Below are 12243 nucleotides of genomic sequence, written 5' to 3'. Positions count from 1 at the left end.
AACTATGTGACTTTACTTTAAAGAACCAAAATACTGTCAAGCTACGTAGATGATTAAAGGCACTGTTGACACTAAAAGGAAACTTTTGAAGCAAATTTATTGAAACTTAGTGATGACTCATTCAACCTTTGTCCCATTCAATATCATTCTGCCTGTTTAAAAAAATATATAAGACATTTAAGCATCATCATATTCGCTTCACTGCATTTTTACTTTACTTAAATTTATATGATGAAGACAAATAAGAATAGTTTAGTTTTTTATGTGTGCACTTATATTTTTTCCATTATGAGTAAGTGCTTCAATGAGGCTGTGGCATTCATATAGACGTTTTGCTAATGCTCATTTCCAAATATTACCAAGTTTGAGATTAAATAGTGCTATTATCTTCGTGTAACGAGGTCATGAAAATTTTCATTGAAGTCATGAAAAAGTCTTGGAAAAGTCATGGAATTTTTTCATCCAAATAGAGTATGAACCCTGTAATAAGAATGAAACTGCAGTCTCAGGGTGTGATAACCCGGCTGTCCTAGTAAATTGCAAGTAATATAGAAATATGTTGTAAAAGTTTTTTGAAATATCAAAAAAGCATTAAATCATAATGACATTTGTGCTTAAAACTAGCTCATTACAGCCCCACTTCACCCCCCATGTATACTGAAGATTTATATTTTTTATTTTGTGGTAATCCAGAGAGGATGATGACCTGAATGATGTTGCTGCTATGGGTGGTGTCAATTTGGTGGAGGAGAGCCAACGCATTCTGGCCTCAAATGCAGAAATGGTAGGCACCCAAATCCGTTCATGCTCAGATGAGAGCCTTCTTTTCTTCCCAGCAGCATTACAAGCAAAAGTCCAGCAATGTGGTGAGTTTTTCTTTTGAAACATAGATGATTTTAAATGTCAGTAATAGCCAAAACCTGGGATCAAGTAATGCTCTGATGTCACCAACAATGTAATTCACTCCATAGCTGGCCCCTGACCGAGAAATCTGTTCCTGCATGCCTTTGATGTTTTGAAATGTCTGTTAACTAGTATTGCTACGGCATATTGCATATTTTCCTTTATTCATGTATTTTTAAATCTTAACGTACATAAACTAGTTTGTTGTGGCCATCACAAAACTTTCTTCTATATCTTTTTAATGAATTCTGATCCCTCCCCATTCTTGTCGAGGAAGCAGTATTCCCAACAAAACAAAATTACACATACAGGTGGACACATACACACACACACTGAGGCATGTTCCAAAAATGGTGTCTAAATGGACTCAGCACACCTCAAAACTTTCGAATCCTTCGAAATTTGGAAATATGTATGAAACCAATACTTTTTTCTATGTATTAGATGTAGAAGAAAGTCAAGTCAAGATCTGATTAGGTAATGCTCTGACGTCACCAACAATGCACCTAAATTTCCGTAATTTTACTTATAATTTAATATTTTTTGGAAAGTTTTGACAAGCTGAGAAGTATTTTCTCATGTTAAGGCTGAACTATATCCAATAAGTGAACTATTTTGCTGGTTAGGCATTGAGAAGAGATAACTTGACGATCTGTTTTCATCTCAATCTAGTATGACAAAACAAGACAGTGCATGTTTAATTCTGATAAGTGTTTCGTAAAAGCCAACTTTAACTATTATAAATAAATTGCATAGTACAAGTTAAGTAAATTGCAATCTAACAAGTCAATCTAACCGGGATTTAAAAAAGAAGTAGTCATGCAACTTGATATGAATGAAATATTTCACACCCTTCATGTCATCATTGGTGATTTTCTAGATCAGGTAATGCTGGGTACACTCATTAAAAAACAAAAAATTCTACTGTGGATTTGTCTGATCAGAAGTTGTTCTAAATTACAGATCTTTCTTTAAGTGAAATTCCCTTGTTCTTGATCCCTTTAAAAATGAAAGGCAAGTTAGATCTTTTTTCTTACAGCTGCAAAACATGGCTTGGAAGAGGTAAATCCTGAAGTGATTAGACTCATATCACATGCTTCTCAAGAACGCCTCAAAACACTCATTGAGAAATTGAGCCTCATTGCGGAACATCGTATGGACAATCCAAAGGTGTGTTATTTAAAAGTTTCTTTCTTATTTGATTATGAATTTCTCCATTTCTTTTATTTATTTTTAATTTAATGCGTTCATTAGTTGATAGATTGAATTATTTTTTTAATAAATGCTAATTGATTAATTAAAATTTTGATTGAGTGTTTAGAATATTTCATGTTTTAAAGTCGACATAAAATTGCATAAATCTGAAAGAACAATTTAAATCTTTTATACTGAAATGAATTGCCTACATAACTAGCACAGCCAGAATTTACCCGCTTCTTGTGCTTGTGCCCCTGGCGCAAACTGGAGTATGTTTCACTTTTTGCCAATGCTATTTGTTAATTTCTTGCTCTTTTTCTAATTTCAGACAGACTCTCGGTATGAAATGAGCCAGGATGTGCGTGGGCAAATCAAGTTCCTTGAAGAGCTAGACCGGCTGGAGCGGAGAAGGCATGAGGAACACGAGAGGGAGATTCTACTCAGAGCAGCTAAGGTCGAAGCTCTTAGAATAAACAAATTAAATTTGAACATCCTTAATTTTTGGAAGTTTGAATGTTTGTTTTTTTCTTCTTTAGAGTCGATCCAAACTTGAAGATCCCGAACAACTTAAACTCAAGCAAAAAGCGAAGGAAGTAAGTCAAAATTTATTGCCTGTAAGGAACTGAATTAATTGTATTATAGAAAAAGCTTGATTGTCTGTAAAGCAAAGTTAAGGCTGAATTTTGCGCGTACAAATTACTGGTTTAGTAGTGGCATGTGAAAATTTGAACTCCTTTTTAAACGAAAAAGTAAATTTGAGTTTTGCTGTTTGAGTATTGAAACATTAATCATTGAAAATAACAGTTGCAAAAACCAACTGTCCAAAAGTGTCCGAAACTATCTTAAGCTGTCCAAAACTATGCTAAAGCTAAAAAGGTGAAATCTAATCAATTCGTATTTGCTACAATATTCGTAATGCATAAATATAGATATTAATGAGGTTTAATCAATGAGTATTTGTTAATATTTTTCTCAAATGTTAATTTAAAAAATATTTTGCTTAAAAAAGTTGCTGATAACTATCACATAAAAACTTCCAAATGTAACAGTTGGTAGAGTTATGAAAGGAAATTCACAACACAACCAAGACAACTAATTTTAGTTCCATTTTTAACTCAAAGGAATGTTACTAAATGTGCAATATTTAGGAGCAAAAAAAAAAAAAAAAAACTTTTTTTTTTGGTTAAATTGATGTTTTAACCAAAATTATTTTTTAAATCATAGATTAAACAACAAGAAATTGATGATTAAACACTTACGTTATAAAACTTGTGCTATTCTTTTTTTAGTTCATATTTTTAATGTAATGCATTCTGTAACTATAAAAAAAATTAATTTATTGCATCTAAGTCAATTATTGCACTATATTTTGAACATTTTCTTTTGCATAAATGTTGAAAAATTTGGTATGTAGAAAAAAAAAAACCTCCTGCATGCAAATTGAAATTTTTAATGAAGAATTTAATTTCTATGTAGCTAGATTAAAATCAGCTGCATAAATAAGTTACATATATATTTATACTCGAATGTTCACATTAAATAAATATTTTAAATAGTCAAAAATATAATTTTGACACATTTTATTCTGCTTTTGATATTTTCTCACAAAATATAATACCTCATAAATTAGTTTTGGACACAATGGTTTTGAACAGGATGATAAAAACCCTGCTTTCATTTGCCCACATGCATAAACATAGGGAAATTTAGTTACTAATATCAAAAAAAAAAAATAATATAATAATAAATAGATAAATAAACTCATGCATACAAATTGAAATTTCAATCAAGAATTCAACTTCTATGTAACTAGATTAAAACCAGTTGCATAAATAAGTTGAATGTTCTCATTGAATAAATGTTCAATATAAAATATTACTTTGATATATTTTATTCTGCTTTTGATGTTTTCTCACAGAATACATTTTTTCTAAAAATATAGTTTTGGACACTTTCAGACAGTTTTGGACAAGACGGTAAAAACCAGGGTTTTTACCTTAGTGTCCAAAACCTTGCCAACGCTGATCACTTAACTTAATTTTTATGGCATAGCTCCAATTCTTTATGCAGGAAATGCTCTTGTAAAGTTGTTAATATCTCTGCATAGAGGTACATATTTTCTTTTTTATTGGGAGGAGGGGGGATTAAGTAATTATATTTTTTTGTGTATTTTAAATACCTAGTGTAAAATTTGTTAAAATAGTTCCTTTTTTTTCATTTTGAAAATTATGTTACTGCTGTTTATGATTAGTTCAACTAAAGTAACTTGACTATAATTTAGTTATAGCTCAAATTAATTACATTATTTTTTTACACATTTCTTATACTTATCCATCCTTAGATGCAAAGAGCTGAGCAAGAGGAATTGCGTCAAAGAGAAGCTAACACAACAGCATTGTTAGCAATTGGCCCACGGAAAAAAGCACCACGATTAGATTCTAACCTTATGGCTGCAAATCAGGTAAGGTTGTTTATTCAGAATATTATCTAACTGTTGAATTTTTTTGCTGTTGTTTGAATAACAAGTATCCAAAATTCTATTTGTACAACTTAATTGATTGTTCATCCATGTATTTAATGTAGTATATTTTAAAATGTAAACAAATTTACATGTAATTTTTTTTTGAAATTTTGTGCTGTTCAACTTCCTTATAACAAGCCCTGTTTTAACAAAAACCTGAATTCAACAGCAAAATCAGAAATGCTTGGTTGATGCTATGTTATGGCAACAAAACTTGCTTTTGACAAGCAAACCTCGGATATAGCGAGCAATATTTTTGGAATTTAGATCTTTTAATTATCCTTCACCTTTCTAATTCTGTTTATCTTTTCGTGTGGAAATTTGTTTTGCATTTTGATGCCAACTAAAGCTTAGGGACTTTTCAAAGTCAGACCAAAGGTGCAAATGACAGTTTCTTGAGACATGAGTAATCACTGAAGAAGAATGACAAGAGAAAGTGATAGTGAGAAAGTTGAAAGCAAATTAACTAACTTCTCCTGAACCTTGTGAACTAATTATATTGGAATTTTTAATGAATTTTTTCCTCGGACACATTTTTTACAAACACTAGGACATAACGAGAAAGTATCAAAGTCCCTTCATGCATGTTAAAAGCAAGCTTGACCGTATCGTATCAAAGTTTAATTAATCACTAACTTTAAAGTAAAAAGAAACAACATCAAAAAAAGCAAATTGCTAATTACAGCAGACACGTATTTCGGCATTACATCGAACGCCTTTTTCAATGCAAAAGTAATGAGCTTATGGATGAAAAGACATCCGACAAAAGCTAACTTTAGTTTCTGTAAAACCAATGAAAATGTATCAAATCTAATAGAATTTGCAGCAATAATTATTTGGTAGTTTATTTTTCCAAATGGATTTCTAGAATGACAGACATGTAATATTTTCCTAATTTAATGGCATACCATGTTTTTAAAATAAATGCTTTATGTTTTATTAATTGCTCTGTTATTTTCCAAATCAAGACATTATATGGTAGTTCAGCAAAAGCAGTATTAAATTAATGTGGAGAAAGTAAAATTCTTGTATTTGTTTAAATATATTTGCAAAATTGTTGCTAGAAGTGAACACTCACTTTTTTACAACGGTTTTCCTAGCCATAAACTCTATTACTTCAGTAATTTTGATGTATAAGTTAATAGTTTGTGTAAAATAATCAAAATGGAATAAGTAGCATTAAGAAGAAGAAAATCATAAATGTTAATTGGATATACAGTGCTGTACTATGTGCAGGCATTGCCAGCATTATTGAATAACCATAGATTTGATTACTTGTTGTAACTTTATTGCCTCATTAAAAATAACAAAATGTTTTAGGCGGCTGGTAATTCCCCTTCAGTTTCTGGGTCTGGTACACCTGGGGCTTCCAGAATGCAGGTAAATTCTCTCAATAAAGACTAAGATTATTGTTGTTATCTATAATATGTATACAATCAAAAGTTATGTTTTGGTTGTTTGAAGTAAGAACTAATTTTTTGAGGAAGCGATAGGGGTAGCACTTTGTGGTATCCTCGCCTTAAAACAACAGTACAATATATAAACCTCAGAACAACAGTACGATATCTTAACATTGCTCTGTGATGAGCATGTGTAGATTTTTTTGAAATTTGCGGCATTATAAATGCAAAAATACTCATTCCTGCACCTCATGAACAAGAAGATTGTTTGTTGTTGATTAATTGGTCTTGGTGCCAACTTTGCTGGCAATTTCGGGCAATTGCTTCACTTTTTCAACTGCAACGTAATTTCGTATGAAGTCCGACTTCCACAGTACACAACTGGCATAAGGGCCCGTTTATAGGGTAAACAACCATTCACAGCATAACAACACATTCATACAAAGAAATTACAAGAACAGGAGAGAGAAAATACATTTTAGTCTGAATGAACAGTATTATTTCATGTTTCTCTATGCCCAAAGAAAATACTGTTGTTTAGTCTCAGAATATTGATAATGATCATTGCAATCATAAGTACATTTGAGTTTCATGTAATTTGTGAAATATAATAAAACTGCAACATATTTTGCTTTTTAAGTGTAGTTTCCTAATAAATTGTCCATGGTGATTTTTTCAGTTATTTCTGTTTCCTTTACTTAGGCTCGTCCTCGTGTGAAACGTGTGAATTTACGAGACCTGTTGTACCTCATGGAGCAGGAGAGAGAGACGGTGAGGCGACCGCTGCTGTACAAGTCCTACCTCAAATGAGCCTCCCAGAAGATCTGCTTGGGAGTCTGCTAATCCTCGGTAGCTTGGTGGCCTCGCTCTTCCAAATCCATCCATTTGTCATGAGCTGAACATACGTTAAGCATTAGCGGCCCTTCTTTGGTGGAGACTGTGCCGTTGCTGTATATGCTCTTGAGAAGCATAAGCTTTGTGATGTGAATGAAGATTATATGCAATTGAGTTTACTGCCCAAGGAATGTGAAGAAGTTACAGAATGAAAGCAGGTTGAAGCATTCCTGCCACTAGGATAAAGGGTTCTTATGCAACTGCCAGTATGCGCGCATGTCAGCAAGAAGTGTGACATTGTTGTGAATGCATTTCCTGTGCAATGAATTATTAATTTTGCCCAAACAGTCTTTTTTATGCATGAGTACTTATTCAAAAATTTTGTGCAAAAGTATATCTCATCAGTAACTTCCTTATTCAAAAGGTAGTCTTCCCTTAGTTCACTTTTATAAGAAAGATTAGTTTCAACTTATGGATCACATTTTTTTTTATGCATTGTTTGAACAGTGAAACCCCTTTCGACTAGTTTATAACTATTTATTCTCGTTTCTTTTGTGCGTTGCTGTAAAATAGGAATTTGTAATAACTGAATTATCTGGTCTAAAAATGATGTACTTCAAGAAATTTTTGAAATCTTTGCTTTTTGAAAAGTAGGTATTTGGCTTAATTAATATAAAATATCCTTTGTCATTCTAAATTACATAAAAAGCCTGAACTGTATTAAAATTTTAGTGCTCACTATTCCATAAAAAATGGAACTACTTTACAAAAATTGGTAAAATTTCTAAAAATTTAGATAAATATTTTCTTTTTTTTAACGATACTTATTAGTTTTTGAAGATGAAGATAAGGTGAAAAAACATACTTACAAAGATAATATTTATCTTTGTTTGTTATTATATATATTTTAAAATGTGTGTATAATTCCATTAAGAATTCAATATTCCAGATTCCTATTTTAAAGCTTGCAGACAATGGATCCCTAGTTTAAGTCTCTTTGACCAAACTTTTTCATTTAAGAGGTAAATTGTTAACTTTATTTGCGCAACATAATTTCATAGCCAAATGAGTTTTTTCACCTCACAAGTTATGTAGTTTTCATTTTACGTAAACTCATCATTGTTTTTACCAATTTAAAGCTTTAGAATATTTTTGACTTGAGGTAGTTTTCATTTACTTGCAAAATGTAAGTTATGAACATCATCTTGACCTGCTTCCTAACTGGTGCTGCAAAACATTTAGGCTATATCTTCCATATAGTACTAATTTTTTAGGGAAAAAAATTGTTCTCAATATGTGAATCGCGGAGTGATAATGTGATGTAGTATCTTTATCCGAATAAATAAGTGAATGAATATTTAAAGTTTTTGTGGCAAAGGTTAAATTTCTGTTTAATGTGAATATTTGAACTGACTTAATTTTTCCAAGTCAGGATATTTTTATTAAAATGACTGTTTAACAAAATATCTGTCACTTGTTATTGAATTGTTTTTTAAATTAATTAATTTATTTTTATTGCATAGCATTGTCAGTTATTTTGAAATGTTACCAGGGTGGCTGCAGAACTTGGAAATCAGGAACTTCTCTAAATTGAGATGAGTTGGAATTATTAAAGAGGAAAAAAAATTAGAGAGAAAGAGAACACTGCCATTTGCACACAGCTTTTGAATGAAACCTAATGTATAGGATCTTATACTTTATAAGTATAATTATTATATTTTGAGACTTTTTAATAAATTATGAGTAAAACTGTTGTGAACAAGGAATGCAAGGCTCTTAATATTTTTTTTTTACTGGCAACTGTTGGCCCTTTGATGATTACAATCAATTTTTTACCTTATTAGCTCTTACTAGAAATGTAGCTATTCTGACTTATGTTTTTATTTTGTGCAATATTAAAAATAAGAGTAAAAGAAATACAAATATTATACAAGGTAAAGCAAATAGTAGACTATTCGAGACAAATTACTGTTATATAAAATGATTATTTTGAATAATGTTTTAGACCAATAAATCTTTAGCCATAACATTAAATTTTGTTGAATTGAATTTTAAAAATCCATAAATTCAATTATTTAAGCTTTTTACCAGAAATATTGTTCACAATTGTTAAAAGTCCACATTTTTTGTAGGAGTTATCTTCAGTGCCAAATATTTTTAATACGTTTTTCGTGTTTTACAATTGTGCTTGTTAGATGCTTTAGAATATTGGTGATAACCACTTAATAAGTTAAAGTTATTGGTGTTGGAACTCCAATAACAGTAACTAAATTAAACATATCTTTAACCTGAAAGAGTAATACAATTTTGTATTCATCAGGGTTTCTAGTACTTTGAAGAAGTGCTTAATTTTTATAATCATCAAAAATTGCTTTTAAAAGTTCATGTTATATTTATTTTAAGAAATGTCTGTTTTGTCGAAGAAAAAAATGTGCTCAATTTTGTTGTATTTTGTAAGTCCTTTTGTAGATCGAGCTTTTATTTTAGACAATTAAACTGCCAGTACTATTAAGAAGAACAATGATAGGAATTAGGTAAATGAAAAATTTTTTTTTATCAGCAACTCTTTATCATTTTTTAAAGGAATGCCAATTAACTATTAATTTATAATGGTTTGGAAATCCTACTTATTTTTTTGAACAATCAAGTATATTAACTTTTCCACTTTTTTTTTTTACTGTATTAGAGTCAGTCAATAAATAACGAAACAGAGGATATAAAACAGATTTTATTCGACATTCTTCAAAAATTCTGACTGAAATTGTTTAAACACTTATCCCACTGGGAAATTAGTCGCATAATTCCTTGCTCATAAAAGTCCTTTGGCTGCTGCTGGCATCAATTACGCATGCACTCCTTTACTTCATTGTCCAAATGAAATCGTTGTCCCCAAAGTGCCTTCGTTCCCCAAAGATGTGGGATCACATGGGGATGGATCTGGACTATAAGAGGCGTGGTTCAAGACTTCCCACTTAAATTTTGCCAAAAGTTCTCCTTCTGCATTGGCTGTCTGTGATCTTGTGTTTTCGTGCAACAGGAAGGCAGCATGTGAAAGTTTACCGGGACTACAGACAGCCAATGCAAAAACAGAACTTTACAGAAAAAGAACTTTAACTTTTAAGTGGGAAATCTTGAACCACCCCCCTTATAGACCAGATGCATCCCCATGTGATCCCACATCTTTGGGGAACTCAAGAAGGCACTTCGGGGGACTTGACACTTATACATTGCTGTTGTACGTGTAACATTAAGCTTCGAGTTACAGATTGTTTCAGGCAATAACCAACATGTGAGTACTTAGTGGTGTTTACACTGTCCGGGGTGCTCCCAACAGTAGTGCAAGGGATTAATGATTAAAACTAACTATAACCCATTTTTCAAGCATAATTTTGGAGAGGTGAAGAATCACTATGTTGAAAAATTTTGATACAGTTTTTCCTACATTAAAACTAGAGTTTCCTGTTTTTAACAGAAATTTTATTATTCCATCTTGTATTTCTTGAAAGTTTTATGATGTTATAATGGGTTATTTTGAAAGTTAACACCCAATTAGAACACTGATAAGTAAAAAATTTTAGCCCCTCTTTTTTTCAAAGCATTTTCATGTCTTGTATTACTTTTCTGCACCCTCCCCTTGTTAATTTAAGTGATTGTCACATCTCTTGATAAGGTTTAAACTACCAATGCCACTCTCGTCTGCCAGCCTGCTATCTCAGCAGCAACAATATCTTTAAGCTCCTCATTGTTTTTATAATGTTAATAATCCAGAAACCCTTCAATTTTTGTGAGTGAAGTCACAAAAGCTTATTATAAGCCATTGGGTCTAGTACCAAGATCAATTTTCTTAAAGGATAGTACAATAGACTCGTTTTAAGCGGGGCTTACGTTCCACGGAAATCAAAACTGCATAAATTAAGACTTAATAATAGTGTTAAAATAGGGGTTAGGTTCCATAAATGAAAAAAATACTGCTTTCTAGTGATAGAAAAATATATATAATAAGATTAATGTGTACTTATTCCGGAACATGTGCACAACATGCATAAAGAAAACATGAATTAACTAAGTGTTTATAAAGAAAGAGCTGGTTATGGTATTCTTTTGACAGTTATTAAATGTTTTTCTCCGTAGTTCTTTGCCGTTAACGCTTCCGGAATCACTCATGTCCCATCCATGGCAAGATCTTTCTTGACTAACAAATCAGAAAGATCATTTGCCATTGCCAAGGAATGGCTCAAAATTTTCGCGGTGAAAGCTTTTGGTTGTGTGTCATAGCATTCCAAAAAGCAGTTTATTACGGATTATCTGCAATCTCTAGAATTTGGATTTTGAAAAGGGGGGAAAATTTTATCTGGTTTGCAATGCTGCATCTGCGTAAAAACAAAATTCATCTGCTTAAAATAAAATAAAGATGTCAAATCTTAAATCGTGTATATTTACATCTGCGTAAAAAAACCCCTGCATAAAATGAGGGTCTACTGTATTAGAAACTTGCTTTCAAATTTCATTTAAGGTCACATATTGTTCTACATACTTCACAAGCTCATTCATTATGACATTTGGCCAGTTACCCACTCAGCACATGATGAATGCTCTGTCTTTTGCTATTGATGTTTTGGAATTGTCAATGCAGTTATGATTCATCCAGTGCATCACCAGCTCTGCTTTTCAACATATTTTACTTTGTCTTTTCTTTTTCTGATTTAAAAATTTGACTACGGATCTATCTCACTTCACAGCTTCTGCATGCTCAGTCATACTTGCCAACTCTTACGTTTTAGGCATAAAATTTACACATTTTGGTTGTTTTTAATGCCTCAGTCCTAATTTTTTACCCATTTCAAAATCCACTGCACTCACCTCCGTAAAACGCGCCAAATTTTATGTACTGTGATTTTCCTTCTTGGAAATCACTAATTTGATATCTACCATTATTTTTTGCTCTTTATACATTTTATATTCCATAATAAGGACATTTTGATGCGCTCACTCGTAAATTTCAACCTAGTAGCATCCGAAAAATTTCAATTCAGTATTAACAGTTCATATTTCCTAAAACCTTTATGTTTCTAGCATGTTTTGTAATCTTGATTTAACCTAGAATGTTAGATTTTAAATGAAATTGGTTCAAAAAAAAAAAAAAAAGACTCAAAATTCAAACTTTTTATTTCATTATTATTAATTTTTCTGTAAATTAGGGGGTTTATACAAGTTGATTGAATAAGCTAACATTAAATATTATTAACTCCTTTTCATTTGTCTTTATACATATTTCTTGTTGTTGTGGACTTCTAATTAAGTTTGAGAACCTCCAATCAGTTGAGATAGTGGTGTGCGCATAAAATTTTACACATATGCCTGTTTTCAAAAGTTGGCAAATGTGCTCGA

The 12243-nt window shown here is 31.4% G+C and overlaps 1 protein-coding gene across 1 annotated transcript in view; it reads left to right on the top strand.

Annotated features, from left to right (window-relative positions):
- The window catches only part of LOC129228470 (transcription initiation factor TFIID subunit 4-like), a 48407-nt gene extending 41576 nt beyond the window's left edge, over nucleotides 1-6831 (top strand). Inside the window, 7 exon segments of the mRNA XM_054863150.1 lie at nucleotides 694-866; nucleotides 1943-2073; nucleotides 2429-2554; nucleotides 2637-2693; nucleotides 4442-4561; nucleotides 5942-6001; nucleotides 6724-6831. Of these exon segments, the coding sequence (XP_054719125.1) occupies nucleotides 694-866; nucleotides 1943-2073; nucleotides 2429-2554; nucleotides 2637-2693; nucleotides 4442-4561; nucleotides 5942-6001; nucleotides 6724-6831 (775 nt within the window).
- Nucleotides 6832-12243: the final 5412 nt, after the last annotated feature.

The sequence above is a fragment of the Uloborus diversus genome, chromosome 8 (genome assembly GCF_026930045.1).
Source record: "Uloborus diversus isolate 005 chromosome 8, Udiv.v.3.1, whole genome shotgun sequence".
Lineage (NCBI taxonomy): Eukaryota > Metazoa > Arthropoda > Arachnida > Araneae > Uloboridae > Uloborus > Uloborus diversus.
Note: the sequence above shows the minus strand (reverse complement) of the source record. Positions and strands in the feature narration are given on the sequence as shown.